Source organism: Stegastes partitus, unplaced genomic scaffold (genome assembly GCF_000690725.1).
Source record: "Stegastes partitus isolate 25-593 unplaced genomic scaffold, Stegastes_partitus-1.0.2 Scaffold387, whole genome shotgun sequence".
In the NCBI taxonomy this organism is placed as follows: Eukaryota; Metazoa; Chordata; class Actinopteri; family Pomacentridae; genus Stegastes; species Stegastes partitus.
In genome coordinates, this window is record NW_007578118.1 from 407,560 (window position 1) to 429,819 (window position 22,260).

A 22,260-nucleotide genomic window follows, 5' to 3' on the forward strand; every position below is an offset into this window, starting at 1 on the left:
TTCAGCGCTGATTAATGTGTTGATCATTTTTTTCAATTAGTCCATTAGAGCTGATTAATGGTGGAGCTGGTCAACAGAAAAAAACCTTCAGCTGTCCTGATAATCAATTCATGGGCAATAAAAGAAAATGCCAAAGTTAGATTTTTTTAAACATCATCATCATAAATCTTTGGATTGTACAAAATCCAGCATTTGGTGGCGTCACCAAGAAAAAAATCTTTCTAATGTTTATGAGGCCGTCAGTTAACCAGTATAGTGATATAAGTTGTCAACAAAGTGACTGAAACTAGTGAGTCTAGTCCTTTAAAATGAAGTTGCAGGAATGAAAAAAACAAAAAATTTAATATATCAACTTTAGCATATGGTGGCATCACCTAGGAGTTAGAAAAAAAGGGAATCTTTGTTTTAGAGACCACCAATTAATCAGTATAGTATTATTAGTTCCAACAAAATGACTTAAAATACTGAGTTTTAAACCGAAAGCTGCAGGAATTTAAAAAAAAACAAAAACAAACAGGCGTCGTTGCTCGATAGATGATTTAAATAATTAAGCAGTTATCATAATTGTTGTTTCATTCTCCAAATAATTAGCTGTTTCTGCACTAGCTGCACTTGATTGACATCTTTGTCTGTGTTTCTTAAACTCACATCGAGAAACGAATGCTTTCAATTTATCCGGAAAAAACACACACACACACAACCGAAAAAGAAATAAGAGATCAATGCTGCCGACGACTAATCTGTCACTCGTGTCCTGACAGTAATATCCTCCTCTACGGTATTGCTCCCTTGACTGTGATGTGATAGCCCAATCGGTTTCAAAGCCAGATGCTGTATATCACCCAACAGAGATGGAAACGGCAGTCGTAGCCTTTAGTGATCTCGGCTGTATGAATTTTCACACTTTAACTTAATGGGGAAACTATGCATTTGTTAGCATACATTTCCATACATTACCAAACACCGGTCATCTATCTGAACACAGTATGAGTGTATAGTTAATCCACCTGTCTGTTATTAAGAAGGGATGCCTTCATGCCGGCTGTTTAAGTTTATGCCGTGTGTGTGTGTGTGTGTGTGTACATTTGTGTGTGTGGACGGTCTGAGAGGAGCTGATAGCAGAACTGCATGGTGGGCTAAAAACGAGGTGCAGGGGAATTGCAGTGTGCTATCTCCAGAATGACAGGGCTGCCATGATTGAGGCTTGCTACACTAGGATTTAGATACACCAGCATTTTTCCTCTCTTTCGCTCCTCTCTAGCCATCCATCCCTCGCTTTTCTGCCACTCCCTTTCCTTGTCTCATCTTTCTATCCCTTTTTTTACTCCTCTCTTCTCTTCCATTTTCGCGTACCCCATCTCAACGAGTCTCCTCTTTTTTTTTAATTTTGTTCCTTTCAAACTCTCTCCCCCCCACCTCTCTCCCTTTCCTGCCTCTTTCCACCCTGCTCCCTCTATCAGGTGCTGTATAATGTAGGCTCCCCTGATGTGCTCCCAGCCTCCATCCGCCATTTTGATTCAGTACAGCTGTCCATGATAATGTACTGTTCACTCAATCACTCTTTCTCTCTCTCTTGCCCTCCTTCTTCTCCATCTCTCTTCCTGACTCTCTCTCTGGAACACACATGCTCATATTCACCGTCGTCGCCCCTGTAACACGGGGGTTGCCATGGAAATGACAAATTAGTGAGTGAAATGTTGAGGAGGAGACCCACGAGAAGAGACAAAGCAATAAGCGACAGGCGCTCGCCAAACACACGCGGAAACATCCGAGCGATGTGTGTTTGATCATCGGATGGGTGGTACAGTTGCAGCTGGTCTCCGAGGCAGCAACCATCAGATCAGTTATTCCCTCTCTCTCTCTCTTTCTCCCCCTCCATCCTCCCAACAGACTGCTTTATTCATCAGAGTAGTAGTTTAATGATAGCCTTCAAGGTCTAATGCCAATCACCTTTCATCTTTGCATTTCTGTGTAGTCCCTCTCCTCCTATAGCCCTCATACTTCATTCCTTTCTTCTTCTTTTTGCACAAGCATCCTAGCATATTATTGTGGTTATTTCATACCTTTCTTTCATTTCACCTCCTTTCTTGTGCTTTCCTTTAGTTTAAGAAAAAGATATCACCACACAGACATCAAGATGTGCTTTTTCAAAGGGAAAGTTGATAAAAGGAGGAAAAAAAACAGTTTTGGTCAGATACAGCTGGAACTAAAGATTATCAGTTAGCCCTCTGAACCCCCCAAAAACCCCGTTTGAAAGGCTCCTTTAAAAAAAAAAAAAAAAAAAAAACCGTATAACAGACACAAAATCTACAAAAACAGATTCTACACCCCCCCACACACATCTGACACCTCGCGCTCTCGCATACACCACAAGATGTCACAGAAAAAACATCGTATACACAGTAAGATTTAAAAAAATCAGAGCAGACTCTAAAAAAAAAAAATCTTCTTGGCACAAGGCGTGAGCGCTGCAGCTGCATCCGACATTTACATGACAAAAAATTCAGGGGCTTTCAGAGGAACTGGGATAAAGTACAGGCTTCGCTTACACACATCAGATAAGTGACGAGTATGAAAACAAATGTGAAATCTAAGCAGTGACGTATCTCCAGTGTGTGGATCCAACAGTGTTGGTGACACCTGGAGGCACTGGGACATTCTTTTAACGTGTTGATTCCAGTTTTTTTTAATTCAACTTTAGTTTAAGCCGTGCACGTAATACATTTTAAAGTTCTCTCCACTTCTAGTCCGTGGTTGTGCTGTTTCCATAGAGGTACAGGACTTTAGATTTCATTGAAGCCCACGGTTAATAAAAATAATTGCCCAGGCACTGCGTGGGATTCAGAGGTTTAAACTGCTGGTGTTTTATTTAAGCAGAAAAATTAATCTTTTACTTTAGAAAGTATCAAATAAAATAATGAAAATATGCTATTCAAAATACCAAATAATAAAAAATGTCAGTTATATAAAGAAGAGAAAAGGAGCAGATCTCGTAAACCTTCAACCGACTATTAGTTTTTCCAACAAATCGGTTAATTTAAACATTTTAGGAAACGTACAGCAGCACCAAAGAACCAATAAGGAGAAAAGCAAAATCTTCCAAAGCTAAGCACTTTTCCCTTCCTTGAGTCATTCAGCTTCATTTAATCAGTCGGCGTTGTTAAGATCAAGGTCTACTTTGCAGGAGAGACGTCTGAGCGAACAAAAGTGTTTGCAGTCAGACCTTATGTGCAAGCACACAAACAAAACAACAACAACACAAACACCAGTCGTACACAAATCGTGCCTCCAAAAGAAGGCGAAACGTTTTCGAGGTTTCCCGTCCTTTTCCTCTCCCTCTCTCTCTCCCACTGTACTCCCTCGTCCTCCGGCTCCCTCCCTCGCTTTGATCGACAGTGCTTTCCACAGGATGAAGTGTGACATGTGGTGTGTATGTCAGTGTCTGTCTCACTGTTTACTCTGAGCTAATACTGACTCACTCCATTAATCTGAGCTACAACAGATCCACTCCAACCTGCCCACTTGAGAGCGTACGTGATTCTCGGTGTTTTTTAAGGTGTGTCCGCACGCATGCACAACACGCGGTCTGCTTCCACCACCACCACCACCTCCACCTCCACCGCCACCGTCTGTGTCACTCAATATGCATTTTTTCCGTCTGATTTGCGCTCGTGCATGTGATGTAATAGAACAAGGAGCGAGCGTTTGCGGGGCCAGGGCTTCCAGATCGATGCAGAGATGCTTTATGTGCTCCTGTCTGGGCTAATGACGTGTCTGTAAATTAGCAACAGAATGGTGGAGCACCACACTGAAACCTAATGGCACCTCTGTAAATTACCGCTAGAATGCTGCCGGACGGCTGCGTGTGTTCTCATTGTGAACAACTTCCCCCCTCCTCCTCGTCCTCCTCCTCCTCGCTCTGCCACCTCATCTACATTTGTCTGCGTGTGTGTGTGTGATTGTGTTAACATTTGTGGCTGTTCTTTCCCATGCATGTGTGTGTGTTTTTTTTTTTTTTATATGTGTGCGTCTCCCTCCTCCTCCTCTGCTCTCGCTCCTCTCAGTAAAGACTAGCCCGAGGCCCTGAGTTGGTAATAGCTTTTCTGACAGCAATACACCAATATTTACAGAGACCAGCACCCACCCACACCCCCGCACATTTTATGCACACATAAAAAAAAAAAAGCATATAGTTGTCCGCGTACACTTTCGAATGCCTGCGCACTAAGTTTTTCCATTTTGACGCACACACACGCTCTTAATTAGCATGCTGGTAGGGAAGGAATCACACACTACAGGGAACTCACACACATGCTGGCAAACAACGTGTTGTTTCTCACTCATATATTGGCATTCGCACTTTGGGTTTTTTTTTTCTCTCGTGCAACAGAAGCAAAGAAAAGACGATTTGCCACAATTGCTCTTTGAATTGTGATATATTCTCACTTTTTCCTTCTCATTATTCTCTCTGTGTTATATTCACTCAAGTGCGGCCAATTCCATTTCAACACTTCTCTCTCTGACTCTCGCTACCGTAATAACCTATTACACTTCTGTCTATTCATTATGTGGCCATCTCCCCCCCAACAACCCTCCACCTCCTCCACCTTCCTTCCTTCCTTCCTCCCCTCCTCTCCTCTCCAGCGGTTTCCTCACCAAGTGTCTTGCTCCAGCTTCACCTACTGTGTGTGAAATTCCCCCCCTCTGTTCTCCTCGTTATTGTGAACTACAAGATGGTGGTTAACGCCGGAGGCTCCGCGGAGCAGAGAAAAAGAGGCCAACGAGATGTGCGGAGAGGAGTGGTGGCGTGAGGCCAGAAGGGAGGTGTGAGAGATATAGGGATGGTTGGGAGGAGAACGGTGGAGCGGATGCAGAGGAAGGGTGATGCTTTTGGAGGGGGAAGGGACGGGGTGTGAAGGAGACAGATAATGTCGCCCCTGCTTGTCTATGCCAGCACAATACTATGATCATTTCTGCACGCAGATGTGTGTGTAGGTGTGCATATTTATTCCTCTGCTGGCTTGCATATATGCGTGTGAGTAGGTGTGAGAGAGCAGATAAGTGAGTGTGAGCTTAAGGATGATGGATTGCAAAACCTTGGTCTAGTGTCCTTGGGGGTCACCAAGGGTGTGCAAGGTAAGTTGCTATTGGCTGTCTGCCTGTTCCTCTGAATTCTAATTGGCCTCTCCTGACTGCTTTGGCTGCCGTGATGCTTACAGGCTGCTGCTCTCCATCTTCATCATCAATTTTTACCATCCTTCTCGGAAACCCTTTTAACCTCCACGACGACTGCCGCACATACATACGCGGACAAACGCATTCTGGCATTTAACGAACATCATGAAATGAGCCATGTTGTCAAACAAGAGCACATCACTTCAGACTGCCAGCACAGCTGTTCTCTCCAAAGAGAGGATGGCAGGTTTCATAACGAGTTTGGAATGCTACAGACTCACGACTGTCTCTCTCGCATCCACACTGTTTAATCTCTAACCCACATGACTGATCAAAGCTTGTTTACACACCACTCCATGGTACGATTAGAGGTATGGAAGGAAGTGTTTCTTCCAAGTGCTGGCATCAGTGAGGCTTTGCTTGACAATAACAACATTTTCAGCGTCTTAAACAATATGTTTTGTACTGCACATCCGAATCAAATTTAACCAGGCCCAGCTGAGCTTTGTTTTACTCGGCTGGCTCTGATAAACACCCACCATTTTATCATCTTTGAGCGTTTTCTGAAGAGTAGTGTGGGAAGGAGCAACACAGCTTCGGATATTGTACTAATCACTATGACAATGTTCAACAAAAGTGTAATGGCTCCACATGTCTTTGTTCTTTCTCCCCTTGTTTTCTCCTCTTCCACCTCTCCCCGTTCCCTCTCAGCTCGCGAGGAGTACGTTGCCACCTTCAAGGGCTCCGAGTACTTCTGCTACGACCTGTCGCCCAACCCCATTCAGTCTAGCAGTGACGAAATCACGCTCTCCTTCAAGACACTGCAGCGCAACGGCCTGATGCTGCACACCGGCAAGTCAGCCGACTACGTCAACCTGGCACTCAAGAACGGTGCCGTGTCACTTGTCATCAACCTTGGCTCTGGGGCCTTCGAGGCCTTGGTGGAGCCTGTCAACGGCAAGTTCAACGACAACGCCTGGCACGACGTCAAGGTCACCCGCAACCTGAGACAGGTAACCAGAAAACAGGAGATGGAGGAGCGAGCGGCCGAGCAGAGAGGAGGGGAGATGTACGCTTTGCTAAGATATTTATAGGCCTTCAGGATGAGGGATTTAAGGTGACATAGGTAGGGACGAAATGACGACGAATTCAAGTAGATTTAGTGATAAAATTATTAGAATCCACTTTAAATCAGTCAAAAAGAAGAAAAAAAGCTTGTTTCAGCTTCTCAAAAGTGAGGATTTTATGCTTTTTTATTGTATTGTGTCACTTTGAATATATTTTTTTAGGCCAAGCAAGAATTCTGAATATGCTACCTTGAGTTTTGGGAAACTGTGATGGACGTTTTCTAATATTTTGTGACATCCAGACTCTTTTCAGGCTCGTTGTCTGATGGAGAACCAGAGGCAAAACAAAACAATGACGAGGCAAACTTAGCAAAGGCTGTAGGCTAAGTGACTACACCATAAATGATTGAGTTGTTTATTTGAGAAATAATTAACAGATTAATCAAATGCAGATGTTTGCTAGTTGCGGCATTAATTTTGATTGCTTGCTAAATAGTCTGAGTGTGTGTTTGACTTTGGTGAACCACAATGACTGCTGCGGATTTTCCAGGGGCAGCTGAAAGGACTTTAGTCCGCAGCGAGAAACTAATCAATGTAGAAGCTACGGTCAGTGGTCTGTTGTCCAACTGCACTGATGCTGTGGTAGTAAGAAAATACCTGAGGTTTTGGTCTTAGTTTACAGTGGGTTAACCACCAGACCAGCACTGCTTTCAGCTCTAGGTGAGTGCTTTTTCAATTGTGTGTTTGAGTGAGTGTGAGAATGAATGAATGAGAGAGTGAATGAGAGAGCGAGAGAGAGAGTGAACTAGAGAGGGTCACTAGCACTCAAGTGCTTGTAACCTACCTGTGCCCTGCCTCTACCGTTTGCCTGTCTGTACTACTAACTTGACTACTAACTTTACTAACCTGCTAGTGAAACTAACCACCATCCATGGAATGATTCATTCTACTAACCTAACCTGTGCCCTTCTCCTAGCGAAACCACTCCAACCAACCTACTAACCTCACCAGAGGCCTTCTAGCTTTCCTTTTTTTGTTCCCGAAGTTGTTCTGTTCACAGTTTTTTGCTTTCCTTTCTCCCCCTCTCCTACAAAGCACTCAGGCATTGGACACGCTATGGTAAACAAACTCCATTGTTCGGTAGATATCATTCTAATTGTTTCTTAGTTTGGGTTTGCCCCGTGTCTATTTCCTTTTGAACCATAGACATCAAAACTAAACCAATAAAAGGATAAATGCGGTTGGTAATCTTTTATGCTTAAAAAGCCCCCCGTCCCCCTTCCTTGCCAACCACTTTTTTTTTTCTTTAAAGCCTCCCTCCTTCCCCCCTTATCTCTACTGTTTTTTTCACCCCATCACTCTGTGACTGACATGTAGGCGTGCACTGATTGGCTCATCCCTCACCTGCACGCAAAAAAAAAAAAAAAAGCGAAACCCCCCTTCCCCCTTTCCTCTTCCTGCATGGCGTGACTCAGAAACCCTTCCCCTCTCTGATTGGTCCGTAAAATGGATAGAGAGGTTCCTCTTTCCCTTCTTTTTTAATTCTTCTTTTTAATTTTTCGTCCTCCACTCTGCCACTGCATGTTCTCCATGGTGCCTCTGATTCATCCTGTTGTCGTTTTGTTTTTGTTTTTTTTTAATCTCCTGTGTCCTCCTTGCCAGTGGTTGCATGCGGAGAGAGGAACAGGCTGCATGTTTATATATTTATGTGAGTGCGCGTATGTGTGTGTGGAATGAGCCGTAACCCATCTAACACCTGTGCGTGTGCGTGTGCATCGATATCTGCGTGTTCGTCCGTGTGTCATCTCATCCAGACTCGCTGATCTAACAAACCCCCCCCAGATTGCAAAAACTAACTAACTAACACCATCATCACAACTCACCCTAACAACACAACATGACATAACATCATCACAACTACTAACAGCATTGACATCATTGAACCCTAACCTCAGTAACCCAACACAGCTTGGCCTGACACTACTGTGGCTGCCGGCAGTGCAACAACTAACAAACTACTAACAAGTAAATAGTACTAACACCTTCTGTATCGCACGATGATGCCTGTGGAGATTTACTAACACCTGCCTGCCTGGCTGGGCGAGTTTGCCCGGCAATGATAAGCAACAACAGTGAGAGGAAACTTACTGTAGTGGGAAAGTGAAGAGATCTCAACCTTTATTGTCAGTCAAACATGGTCAGTAATGTGCTGGCAGGATGTCAGAGTGACAATGTGCCATTACTGCGATTGGACATCAGTGACAGCTAAAGCCCCTATGCAGGCTTTTTCACAGCAGACTGGGCTGAATGGCTTCAAAGATGTTAGTGTCTTTGGACATAATTCAGATTGCACCTTCTAACTTCTAAGCTTAGAGTCTGAAGCATAAATATAGCGTTAAGGGTGTAATTGGTGTTCTTTTTACATACAAGGCTAGAGTAGTTCTGTACAAGCCAAGATGGTTTTGTGACGTTAGCATTGTGCAGAAATAGAAAAATGAACCGGCTTTGAAGTCTCAGTATGCAGTCACTATCCACCAGTAGTGGCCCTGAAGCTTTGGGTTGCAGCAAATCTTTGTTAATTACACACCGACTCTAGTCATTGTTCTGTAGAGTAGATTTGCTGCTATTGACAGGCTGGAGATGACAGACCACGTAGTTAGATTCATGAGTCCCAGAGTGCACAGACGGAAGACGGAGAGCGCAGAGTGTATTATTAACTGCAGGAAGAGTGAATGAGTGGCATTTAGCTGTGTACAGCAACATACTAATGCCTGTAATGCCAGCAGAGTCGAGAAGCAGCACTACTCAGTTACATCACACAGTCAGCACTGATCCAACTGCACCGAAAAGTCCCAACGGCTCAACTGGCCAATTCCCAAAACCAATCAGGCCTTCTCCCCTCCAGAAAGCATATACATTGGTTACCAGAGTAACGGGGGCTAATTTGGCTGGTCAGCGCCTAGCTAGCGCTTAGCGCTGCCTTTGGTGTGAGTATATAGCGTGTCCTTTCCCTGTGCTTTGTTGTGTAGGTGACCATCTCTGTGGACGGCATCCTGACCACCACGGGCTACACACAGGAGGACTACACCATGCTGGGCTCTGATGACTTCTTCTACGTGGGTGGGAGCCCCAGCACGGCTGACCTGCCTGGTTCTCCAGTCAGCAATAACTTCATGGGCTGTCTCAAGGAGGTGGGATGCATGCAAAATATGCACTGTACAGTATACGCAGATATGAATGTGCCTGCTCATGGAAAACACACTGTGCAGGATATGTTTGAAAAAATACTGTTATTTGTATGAGACTAAACTTTGCATATGTGTAAAACAACCAGCTCCATATTTAATTTTGTTAGTTCTTAACTGCAGTTTGCTGTGAACGATTCATTTAGACAGAACACATATAGAATGAACCGCTTATATAATCCGCAGTCTCGTTTCTTCAACAGAAAGTAGATGGATGATAATAATTAATTACTGCCCAGCCTAGTTGGTGCTGCAAAATAATCTGCACACGCTCAAGTTTTTACGAAACACCAATCTTCCTCTTTCTTTCTGTTTCTTTCCTCCCTTCCCTTTCTGTCACACATCACGCAAATATTTTACACACATTATCCTATAAAGCACACACAAACACAAACACACACACACACACACACGTACAGAAATGCTTCCATTTGGCAGACGCACACAAACAGTCCCAGACACACACACCCCCTCCCCAGCATCAGAGAGAATCAGTGATGAGTGTCGTTGAGGGAGTAGATACAGCACTAAGCACTAACATGCTAATTAGCTACGCCACAGAGATGCTCCATCCATCCGCTGTGCTTGAAATGGGCCACAACGCTGCAGCAACAAAAACTCACATGACACACTGATGGGAACACACCAATGCACATGCTCGTACGCACAAACACGGTCGTGGCGCGCGTGCACACGGAGTACACGACTGCACAAATATTCCCACTTAAACGCACACGGGCAAAAAAATAGTCAAACGCAAACAGACATACATATGGATACACCACACTTGATGCAACAAAAGTCCCAAATACATCCTCATACCCGTCGAATACACACCCCGTCTGAGTCTCCCCTTCATTCACACAGATTCACACAGAGGCATAAACAAACAACCAAACAAGCCGACAGATGATGTGCCAAACAGAGAGCTATCTGTATCAGTGGTGAATGCACTCTGTGTTACTTCATTAAGACTGATGGTGTTTAAACGAGGCTGCCGCTGTCAAAGTGAACCCTCTACTGGCACATTTACATATTTAATACGATGATATGATAATCCGTGTGAGCAAATTAAGATGTATGCAGTGAATCACACGCGTGAACAATCGCGGCCGTAACCGTTTTTGTGCATTTGTTGCGGCACAAGCGCTCTTGCACCCACACGCTAGCACCGCTTCGCGCACTCGCAGCGCTTATTATTGGCATACAAAAAAAAATAAAATAAAAAATTATAAACAGAGGTGAAAAGCCAATGCAGAGGAGAATTTCGTTGCTCACAGGTCATAGAAGGAGGTCTGGATTAATAAAGCAGAGCCTGTGTGTGCTCGTCTCTCTCAACATCAAAATGCTCAGCACAAGCACTCTCTTGGCACTCGCGCTGCTCAGTCAGAGAGCGGACTATGTCAGGAAAAGGAAAGAGAGAGAAACAGCAAAGCAAAGAAGATAGAACGTGTAAAAGTGACCATGCCAGTGGCAGGGACAAATGGAAGCTTTCAAAAAGATGAGGCTGGAGTGGCTCGCTGTCTTAAGGTTGCTGCTTTCATATAAAAATAACAGAGCGTTTGAATTAAAAAATGTGTTTCCTGGGTTGAAAGATTAATGGATGTCTGGTCACATTTAAAATGTCCGGTCCCCACTTTATCTCTTAATCGTTCTCCCGTGAAAAGATCATTCAGGCTTATTTTTCTCTTGTGTTTTTTTGAGCCATTATACTGAAACGCGGAGTTAAATAAAGCAAATTTGTCCTTTCGTGTGTCACACCTGCAGTATTTGAAAGAAATCCGAGGCAAAGAAACAGGCTTCTTTTTTTATCTGAAACTGGATTCAACTTTCATTTTTCTTCCTCCCAATCCCCTCCCCTGAAGGTGGTGTACAAGAACAATGATGTACGGTTGGAGCTGTCTAGACTGGCTAAACAGGGAGACCCAAAGATGAAGGTATGCACTTTCAACAGCATGTCAACTTGAGCCAGACAATGCATTATCCTCTTGAACAGAACACAGACACCCTTTTTGTATCACAACCTCCTGTCGGGCCCTGCGAGACTTGTACTGTAGGGATTTTAAGTAAATGGGATTATATTTTTTGAGAGGTAGCCACAAGCTTTTGTCTTTTAGTCAGTTCACAGCTGGGAGCTGGCTTTATTTCACTCCCAGACTACAAAGGAACCATTTTGGTCTTGATATTCACTGCAGCAGTTTAACAACCTAATTTTTTTTTTTTCCCACAAACCTCTAAACATTTTTTCCTTTTGTCCTGCATCTGTCCCAGGTAAGTGGGGTGGTGTCCTTTAAATGCGAGAGTGTAGCAACGCTGGACCCCGTCACCTTTGATACCCCGGAGTCTTTTGTGGCGCTGAGCAAATGGACGGCGAAGAAGGCGGGATCCATCTCGTTTGACTTTAGGACCACAGAGCCAAACGGGCTGATGCTTTTCAGCCATGGCAAACCCCGACAGCAGCAACGCAAAGACCCACGCACACCTCCTACCGTCAAGGTAAAGAATATACGATGCATATGTGTGTATTTATAAAGAATATGAAAGCTTAAAACTGGAAGAAACGTGAGGAAGAGAATTGCTTAGCACAGAGTGTTTCAAATATATGTGGCCAAAACCAAAGCATTAAAGAAGATTTTGATGCTAGTTTTGGGTAAAAATGTTTTGCCAAAGTTGGTGTAAGTCATCCCGAGCAAAACATGAATGTATGTGTGTTATTCATGGTAATCCATTTAATAACTGTCAGGACATTTCTCTGAAACCGACTAATATAAATGACATGATAGCACCAGAGGATGATCCTCCTCACTTGTGGGCTTCTTTCCGTTGCACTATTTTCTATCCCTGTATATCAAATATTAAACGGGAAGAACACATACATGGCACTAAAGATCTGGCGGCAGCTTCATTTAGCAAAAATTAAAAAGGATATTCAATTTAAAAGAAAAAAAATTACAGCTCCCTGCATAAACATGAGGGAGCTGACTCTTCGACTATGCAGATCACCAATGTCTTCTGGCTTCATCAAAAGGGAACCATGAATATCTAATCAAAACTAATGGCAGTTTTTTTTTTTTTTTTTTTTAACATTATTGTTGAATTTCCCTTTTGAAAGTAAAACATGTTGTGATTTATTTAGAACTGAAATGATTTCTCTCTCAGGAAAAACATTTATGTCTTTAATCATCTTCTCTTACAGGCCACTGAATTCCTGATTGTCCCTGAAAATTTGAATTTAGCCTCCAGAATGATGACTGTAAGCAAGCTAGAAATCCCTTTTCAACATAAGTCCACGTTGGCCATTATGTTCGCATCTGAGAGAATTTAAAAAAAAAAAAAAAAAAAACACAAGTTTTTCTGATCTGTGTAGATTCGGAAAATAGGCTGACTAATCTCATTGCACAAAGAGTCTTATTATAAATGGTTATTGTAACCTGCAACTATAATTTGCATTTTAATTGGCAAAGCAAGTCGAGGCAGCTTTATTTGTATAGCACATTTCATGCGCTGAGCAATTCCAGGTGCTTTACGACAAAATGAAAACATAGCAAGAGATAGAGATTGAAAATGTTTAATTGCTAACCATCAATGTCCCTGTGTTGTTTTGGGGGTTTTCTTTTCATGCGGAACGCTGACGATGTGTCCGTTTAACACACAGGTGGACTTTTTTGCCATCGAGATGCTGGACGGGCACCTGTACCTGCTGCTGGACATGGGCTCAGGAACCACCAAGACCAAAGCCATCGACAGAAAGGTCAACGACGGCGAGTGGTACCACGTCGACTTCCAGAGAGACGGGCGCTCAGGTACGCTCACGGCTGGCTCTCTTTGCTCTCATGCAAACCCTGACCGCAGAGGTTGATGAGAAGAAGGTGGAGGATAATGAGAAGGTGTACTTAAACGTTTTGTAGTACGCGGCAGCAGCACTTTATTCTAATGTGCTGGTGTAATTACCATAACACTGAGACTACAATTAAAGCTATTTGTGGGCCTGTTTCTCATCCTGCTGGTAATGTTACACGGCATTACATTTGCCGTACACCTATGCTTCCTGACACGGCTACATCCATAGCACGCACCTACACAATCACACAGGTGCAGGGTTTCTCTCATGTTCGTCAGCTTGCTACCTGTATGTAGTCACTGTTTTGCAAAACTGTGTTAATTACAGTCTAGAGGCCTTTAGTGGAGGCTGCCAGAGTTCTCAGTAGGGGTCTTGTTTGTTTACTGTAACTGTAACGGCTAAAAATAAATAAATGTATTAATGATTTATTGGTGACAAAAATGCCGGACGTAGCACTTTTAAACCAGCATGGACTCAAAGGCACCACAGGATGACGACGGCCTGTGCAGTTTTGGATTTCAATTGCTTCTGATTATAGCAGCGATGTGTGGAGGTGGTGGTGGTGGTGGTGGTTATGATGATGAGGAGGAGTGCAAAGAGAGGGGCAGGGATGATGATAAAGATGATTATGATGGCAGTCATCACGCTGGTGCTGGTGCTGGTGATGACAGTGATGATTGTGATGAGGATGTTCACGCTGAAGGTCGTAATGATTACCGAAGTTGTTTTGTTATGTCTCGCGGTGCGTTCAGGGACCATCTCGGTGAACAGCGTGAGAACGGCCTACACGGCGCCAGGAGACAGCGAGATCCTGGACCTGGACGACACCTTGTACCTGGGAGGACTACCTGAGGACCGCGCTGGGCTCATCTTCCCCACAGAGGTTCGTCATCGGTGTTAGAGCCGCAACGATCGGCTGAGTGATTCATTAACGGCAAAACACCAGTAATAATCCATTTAAGCCATCAAGGGAAGAACAATTGATGGTTTCGGCCTCTCAGATGGTTGAATTCACAACTTTTTCTTACACGAGTAGTTTGGGGGCTTTGGTTTGGCAGTCAAGCAACACAAAAATAACTCAATGGTGTCAACATACGAATCAATAATTGCCGTAACTCTTAGCTGCAGTCAGTATTGAGTGACTTGAACTGTTTTATCCATATAACCTCATATCAAATCTTTGTCGGAATAGATCACATTAAGTCTTCAACACTTCATCAGTTAGTCGGCCGATAGACTGAAAGCTAATGAGAACATTTTTTAAAATATTAATCATCCATTTAAGTCATTTTCCAAGCAAAGAAGTTCAACGTTTGATGGTGCCCAGTTTTAGGATATGTGCAGTTTTTCTTGGTTCTATATTAAAATAAAGGCGTTTTTTTCAGGACGGTGGATGATTGTGACGTTTCCTGATGTCTTACCAAATGACTGAAAACAAATAATCAATACATTTTGTCTACTTAATCGCTATATTAATTAAAGTAAGTCATAGAAAGAGAGATGTAATTGGCATAAAATATAAAATATGACATGCATATTATAGCTTGGGACCACAGACGAGCATTTGGCCTCAAAAGTTGGTGCAAGATTCCAAATAAATCAACCAACTTTGGGTGTTGATTTTTCAAAATCGAGAATTTTAGCTACATATATACAGTGAGCACGTCTACAACTAATCATTTGAACACCTGATGTATGTGACTTCTTTAAGGTAGAAACAAAAATATGTCAAGTTGCCAAAGGGAGCTGGCGGTTCTAATGATTAACAAACAAACTAGCATACCGAACACGGTCATTTTTTAGATTCAGTTTAAAGCTAAATACTACAAGACGAATGCCTGCTAATTAGAACTCAAACCTGACTCGTGGCCTCTTCTTTAGGTGTGGACGGCTCTGTTGAACTACGGTTACGTAGGCTGCATTAGAGACCTGTTTGTGGACGGGCAGAGCAAAGACATCCGGCGGCTGGCTGAAGCCCAGAGGGCGGTGGGTGTGAAGCCCTCGTGCTCCAGAGAGCCGCCCAAGCAGTGCCTGTCCAACCCCTGCCAGCACAACGGGATCTGCAGGGAGGGCTGGAACCGCTACGTGTGCGACTGCTCCGGGACGGGCTACCTGGGACGCTCCTGCGAGAGAGGTGAGAACAACAGGGCAGGAGGTTGGAGAGGAAGAGAATAACACTTCGGCTGGACTTTTGGCCGACTGCGTAGTAATATGCAGATATGCTAATGTCTCATTTTCACAATAGAGATGAGTAAGCCGGCTAATTACAGTCACTAAACAGCAACATTTTGTGAAAAATTAATAATATGTCATGATGCAAAATACAGTCATTATGACAGCTTTGTCATTTGCTTTTTGGCTGGAGAACACTGAATTATGCCAAAGGGATGAGTGACAGAAGACAGATGGTGTGGGGTGGAAAAATCTGAAGTCTTAAAGTCAGAAAAAAAAAAAAAAAAAAAAACTCCATCAGCTGCCGAAAATATATCATGATCATCAGTTATATTGGGCAGTAAAATTTTTATTCATTACACCTTTGAGTAATGCTTTTCTTACTTTAAAAGCCCCATCCTAACATATTACTTCAGTTTGATAGTACTTACTGTGATGCGCTAAAAAGGTACCCTCATAAAAATTTATGGTTGATAAAAATGTGACTGAAGTGTTATTCAAATAAAAAACGCTGAAATTGAGTTTAGGTGGGTTTACCCTCCGTGGTGGAGAATAGGAAGCTGGAAATGAAAAGAGGGCAGCAGGTAGGTGCTGCATGGATAGGTGGAGACACAAAATAAGGCCATGGAAAGAAAAAAAAAATGAGCCAGCTAGCTCAACAACAACATAATAATAGTGCAGGGTTTTCTATCTTTGGCTGTGTGTGTGTGTGTTTTTATTCAAAATTACACATTTTCTGTGTCAAACGGCGAGTAGTAAAATGGAGGCAGGGAAAGGAGAGGAGGAACACAGGTGAAAGAGAAGAGGTGGGTGGAAGCAGAGCCGCAGACAGGACTATTGGACTGCTATGGATGCAGTGACTGGGAATCGATGGGAGAGGAAATGTGCGGAGAGCGGGGAGCGGGGAGCTGTGACAGAGGAGGGTGGAATCACCGGGCTGGAACCGCCATATGACAGCAGGTGAGGAGATGAGGAGGAATGGGAGATGGGAGTAGAAAATCTGACAGAGAGAGAGAGAGAGAGTTATGAAAAAAGGTATGAATTCGGGGGCCGAGAGAGAGAGAGAGAAATGGAAAGTCGGAAAAGATTGGCAGAGGGACTGATACCGGCCTGTTGAAAGAAACGAGATGGAGTCAGACAAGAAGAAGAAGAAGAAATGTTGTTTGTGCCACAACTGCTGATGCGTCTCAAGTGATGATTGTACTATCATCTAACAGGAGATACACACACACACACACAACCGCACACGCGCTTTCTGAAAAGGTGTTGATATGAAAATGTTTTATTTCTGAGGGACAAACATCCGCAGTGTATTTATTTATCATGGCGGTGCACCCTCTCCCCAGCCTCTTTCTTAGCTCCGTCTTCCTGTCTATATCTTCCTTCGTCCCTCTCTGTGTGCATTGAGGGGTCACTAACTGGTGGTTCGGTGGATTAAAGGAAGCACAGATGGAGAAGCAGATGGAGAGAGTGATTGGCCGTGTTTATGCCTTCTACCTGCGGTTTCTCCCTCCCTTTTGCGCTACCTCCCTCATTCTCCTCCTTTGTTCCCTCTCTCTCTCTTGTTTAATGAACGAAGATGGTTGCCACGCTCCGGCTCCGAGATGAATTTTTATTTTGTGACAACACATTGTAAGGGGGAGTATAATGGCAAACAGTATAACAAGTAATGAATGCGATATAATAAGTCAGAGTTATGAGTCAGAAATACGACTTTTCCGTCAAAATGACAACAGGTCAGAATTCCTAGAAGATAAATTGTGTTTTGATGTGTTGGCGGCTGTAAACTGTGCTGCTGCTAATGCACCAGATACACAGCTGATACTAGTATTAAGCAGATTTTAGGAAGATTAGTAAAAACCTTTCCCAAAAAACAGAGAAATTGCCTGAAGATTTACTTTACTGTGTAAATATTTCCGGCACTTCAGGTGTTTATCTTCTCATCAGTCATGCAAGTACCTGGAAGAACTACATAAGAGTGTACCTCAGAGAAGTGCTGCTGGAAAAGGGTGACGGCAGCTAAGTTTCAATTCAATTCAATTCAAACAACTTTATTTGTCCCCCGGGGGCAAGTCAAAGACACGTAGAGCTGTTGGACGCAGAACAGTAGCAGCAGCCGTGTGATGGTTAAAATAGGATCAAATAAAATGACATGCTGAGATGAGACAAAAAGTTAAATATCGTATTGACATTGATGTGCATTTGGTGTTGAAATGCACAAGTGCAAGGTGAGAAAAAAAAGAGCTAAAAGGCAGCCAAACACTGATGGCTGGCATCGAGCATAAGAAACAAACATGTACTCTCACAGACTTTTGGAAAAACGTCCCAACTAACACACTAAATATACAAAACAGTGCAAGCTGCTCGACAAGTTGAACAGTCGACGGCATCAGCAGCGACCCGTTATATTCACAGTATTTGGTGAAAAGTCTTTTTTTTTCCCCTAAAAAACTGCTGTATTATTTCCAAAAGTGTCCTCAGATTGCTTTCAGAGCTTAAAACTTTTACAGAGTGTTGCAGGAACTACTGGCCTTGTATCTGAGTACCAGAGGCGAGGAGGAGAAGAAGAAGAAGTTGGAAAGAATTGAGAGATAAACGCATAGTTGGTTTCGGTGCTTTTCATGGGATCATTGACTCAAACAAGAAATATAGAATATCGCCGGCCTCATCCTTCACTTATTCTGTTTGTATGGTCCATCTGTTGCGTGCGACAGGCGTCAAATGATGCAACGGTATGCGACACAGCCAGCGTGCATTGTGCCCGCCGATTGCCTGGCGTAACCGGGCTTCCATGCTTCCTCCTCACCAGCCCTCTGTCCTCTGTTTGCCTGGTAATGAGTCAGGTGCCGTGGTGAGGAAAATTTAGTCAGCTGTCTCCCTTATCAAAAACGTGTGCACGTATGTGTGTGTGTGTGGCTCTTAGTTATGTTATCTGTGATATAACAGGCCAACCACCTTCTTTTTTCCTCAAGTTAATGAGGGTTCATTTGCATTTTAGCCAAGAGCTTTTCCCCTCTTACCCCTCCATCCTCCTCCTCCTCTTGCTGCTGCTGCTGCTGCTTTCTCTCTTTCTTGCTCTGTCCCTATTTTCTCTCCCCCTGCTCTCACTTTACTAAACCCTCCTCTGTTCACACTTAAATTCACTCACTTATTCTGACATGCACACACACACACACACATGCACACACTATCTCCCTCTTTCCCTCCTTCTCGGCTCATCAGTATTCATGACGCCTTCCTCTCTTCCTGTTCTCTTGTTTTTTTTTGTTTTTTTTTTTCGCCTTGGCTCCAACCGTCTCCCACAGAAACAGGGAGAGCGAGAAGGGAGAGAACGCAAAGGAAGAATAGAGTGGGGAGATAGAAGAAGAAGAAGAAGAAGAAGAAGGGAGGAGAAGGGAGAGATAAAGACGCAGAGGCATGGAGAGTGTGTTTAGCTGTGTATGTAATTGGCCAATAAAAAAAAAAAGGGTCCTCGGAGGTAAACAGTTTAGCGGTCGGGGATTGGCCTCAGCAGGTAGCAGGGAGAGAAGATTATGAATATGTAAATGAGTATGCAAAAGACATTAAAGCGGGATCACCTGAGCTTGTTACATTATGACTCCAGGGTCTGGGATGTCAGCGACGGTGGCTAACACACTCACCACCATGCATTCTGATTTAACTGGATAATAGGGCCAGCCAACCAGCTGCGGCTATTTTTACACCCTCTTCTGTAAGGCGGAGGGAGTGATGATGAATTAAGAGTGGAAAGTGATGGGATAATTTTGTAGGCAGCAGGTTTTGAGTTTCAACATGTTGTGGCGGGGGAGCGAGAGAGTGTAGCCACGCTGCAACATACTTTGTCATGTTTAAATCTGATTCACTCACTGTCAAATTGCCTTTGTCTCCTCCCACCTCGTGTGTTTTTTTCTTGTCAATCATCTTTCTGTTTTTTTTTTTTTTTCCCCGTTTCTACCCACCTCCGTCATCTTCTTCTGCCTGTCTCTCACATCCTCCCTTGCTCTGTCATTCGCCTCTTGTCTGTCTCTCTCTGTGCATCTTGTACAGATGCGACTATCCTGTCGTATGACGGCAGTAAGTTTATGAAAGTGCAGTTGCCTGTGGCGATGCACACCGAGGCGGAGGACGTCTCGCTACGCTTTCGCTCCCAGCGGGCCTATGGCGTTCTCATGGCAACCACATCCCGCAACTCCGCAGACACCCTTCGTCTGGAGCTGGATGGGGGCCGTGTCCGACTCACTGTCAACCTAGGTAAACACACACACACACACACACAAACACACACACACGTGTAGAGTCTCAAACATTATTTTAATTACCTATCAGGGGAATGCAGCTGATACTGGCCTCATGGCTATTTCTTGCATAGAAATGTCATTAAGTGCTAATTAATAATTTTTTGTCTCCGTAAAATAAACTCTGCTCAGTAATTCCGATAAATCTTCCAGATAATTCTGCTCTATTTATAGTCTGCAGCATTCAGGGGCTTCAGCGGCTCTGGTTGATGCATTTTAGCATTTGGATGACACATACGCAGCTTTTCCATGAATATGCGCGCACACACAAACATACACAGTTGAAGGTTTTTGTGTTGAACAGAGGGTCAAGCCTCAAGCTGCATTCTCTGCTCACTCCCAGTAGACCTGTGCATCCCCAGCATCCTCAACAGTCAACACAAGGACTCACAAACTGCACAAACACTCCACACAATACAGCAGGAAAAGCACCACTTTTGCTCATTTCTCTGCCTCAGTTTAACTGCAAAACACCTTCACAGCCTCACAAACTTCCACACAAACTCACATGCAAACACACACACACACGTCCTTACAGAGGGGTGCATGTGTTGGTCTCTGGTTGTCTGCAGCCACGTCTTTTTTCTGCGGTTGACGCCACACGACACACCAAGGCATGACGGGTAGAGCAAATTGAAAGTTTAGGGGCCGAATCTTCCGACCATTCGCGGAGATTTGTGCTCTGGATGGACGACAAACATCATGGGATGTGTTCAGTGTCATTAGACAAGCTGACACACATGACCCATCTCAGTCTCCCGCCGCTTTTGATTGGTGACTGAAACTGTCGCTCAGGCCAGAGCAGCCGACGAGCACGCTGCTGATGCCGTGGCTCTCCTGCAAAACGTAAGGATCCACCAATTTTCATCCGGATTGTCGGCAAAAAAATAAATTTAAAAAATTGCAGAAATTGTATTTGCTGCTCACTGTTGTAAGAAAATGCACAGTAGTCCATCTTGTGACGAAGCAGAGTGTGTGTTTCCTCAGCAGTGTGCGTTTGCACATGTGCATGCGGGGTGTGTCGATGCGTGCGTCCCCAGGGCGTGGACAGTATGTGTATGTGTGCAGCATTAACCCTCTGCTCTGCTCTCCCTCCAGACTGTATCAGGATAAACTGTACAGCCAGTAAGTGATCCTCCATCTCACCTAACTCCTCCCCCTTTCCTTCCCCCTCCTCAGTATGTGTGTTTAAGTGTGTGTGTGTGCGCTTTGTCATCTGTCTGTCTGACTCTTTTTTCCCCACTATCTTCCTCATGCCACTCCATTTGATCCTAATCTCTTATTCAACATATCTTTGTACCATGTGTCTGTGTGCAGATATGTGTGTGTGTGTGTGTGTGTGTGTGTGTGTGTGTGTGTGTGTTGCACAGGGGAGCTGCACATATGCGTTAGTGTCTGCGTGTTCAGCTACACTGCAGGAGAGGTGCGATTTTTGCTGAGGGCCAGGGTTTTCCAGGTCGGCCATTTTAGCAAAGACAGATAGACGGAGGAGAGGACGGTGGGGGTTGAAGGGAGGCGAGAATAAAAGAGAAGAGAAGAAGAGGAGCAGATTTGAGGCGTTCAGGTGAAATTAGGTGTGCAGAAAGTGGTAGCTGGTGGATGAATGCAACCCAGAGCTGCGGGCTAATTACTTCTCCTTCATGCCGTAGACAAAAGACGCGTTATCCCTCTGTTTCTCTCTGTCGCACCTTCATCCCAACGTCTGTCGGGTTGTTTTCTTTGTTTGCTCGCTGTTTCTCTCTAAACTGTACAAGGGGGATTTTAGGATAGTGTTTCATTCGGTGTGTTTGTGTGTGTGAATGAGTGAGTGCGTTCTTTTCATTGCCCATCTGTGTCTGTGTGTTTTCTGGGTGTGTTTTCCTGCGCGAGGGGCGAGTGTGTGTGTGTGTGTGCTTCTTGTTCATGCTGCTGTGAGTGGAGCTGAATCCCTGATGAAGTTTAATTCCCTCACGTGGAGTTTCTCTCTGTCACGACCACAGAGAAAGCAAGAGAGAGAGAGAGAGAGAGAGAGAGAGAGTCGAATGCTCTGTAACGGCAAAGAGGTGGTGAAATGGACGACTGCAGTTGCCATAGAAACCCTACTAGCCACACAGCACTGTTGCTATCCCGCATGTCTGCTGGCCAATTTTAGACCGGTTGTCTCAATGAACATTTCAGTAGGCATCCACTTTTCTGGCACACTGTGTGTATACAATAAATTATACATTTGATATTCAAGGGGAAAGAAAAAATGTATTTAATAGCCAGGCGGCACCGAAATAGTCCACTCAGCAGTCAAATAAAAGCCTTGGCATGGGAGCGATTTGAGGCTTATCCTTCAGAAAAGCCATTTGTTATTTGGGGCTAATGAAATATGAAACGCTTTTTGTCATTTTGTTTTCATTATTCTGCTTTTTTCTTTATAATCTCCAGTAGCTTATGTCATTCGGTTCGAATTGTATTTCCAGGGAAACAAACGACCCCTC

The 22,260-nt window shown here is 44.0% G+C and overlaps 1 protein-coding gene across 5 annotated transcripts in view; it reads left to right on the top strand.

Moving 5' to 3' along the window:
• The window catches only part of nrxn1a (neurexin 1a), a 54,059-nt gene that overhangs the window by 13,718 nt on the left and 18,081 nt on the right, over nucleotides 1-22,260 (top strand). For 3 of the 5 annotated variants that reach the window (XM_008285123.1, XM_008285121.1, XM_008285122.1), the window contains 10 exons: nucleotides 5,887-6,188; nucleotides 7,338-7,361; nucleotides 9,272-9,433; nucleotides 11,353-11,424; nucleotides 11,759-11,983; nucleotides 13,143-13,290; nucleotides 14,081-14,211; nucleotides 15,210-15,462; nucleotides 19,548-19,751; nucleotides 20,894-20,920. In XM_008285123.1, coding sequence (XP_008283345.1) covers nucleotides 5,887-6,188; nucleotides 7,338-7,361; nucleotides 9,272-9,433; nucleotides 11,353-11,424; nucleotides 11,759-11,983; nucleotides 13,143-13,290; nucleotides 14,081-14,211; nucleotides 15,210-15,462; nucleotides 19,548-19,751; nucleotides 20,894-20,920 — 1,548 coding nt within the window. Of the gene's footprint in view, nucleotides 1-5,886; nucleotides 6,189-7,337; nucleotides 7,383-9,271; nucleotides 9,434-11,352; nucleotides 11,425-11,758; nucleotides 11,984-13,142; nucleotides 13,291-14,080; nucleotides 14,212-15,209; nucleotides 15,463-19,547; nucleotides 19,752-19,869; nucleotides 19,884-20,835; nucleotides 20,846-20,893; nucleotides 20,921-22,260 lie in introns of those variants that run through there. The other 2 variants (XM_008285124.1, XM_008285125.1) reach the window with 2 other exon arrangements.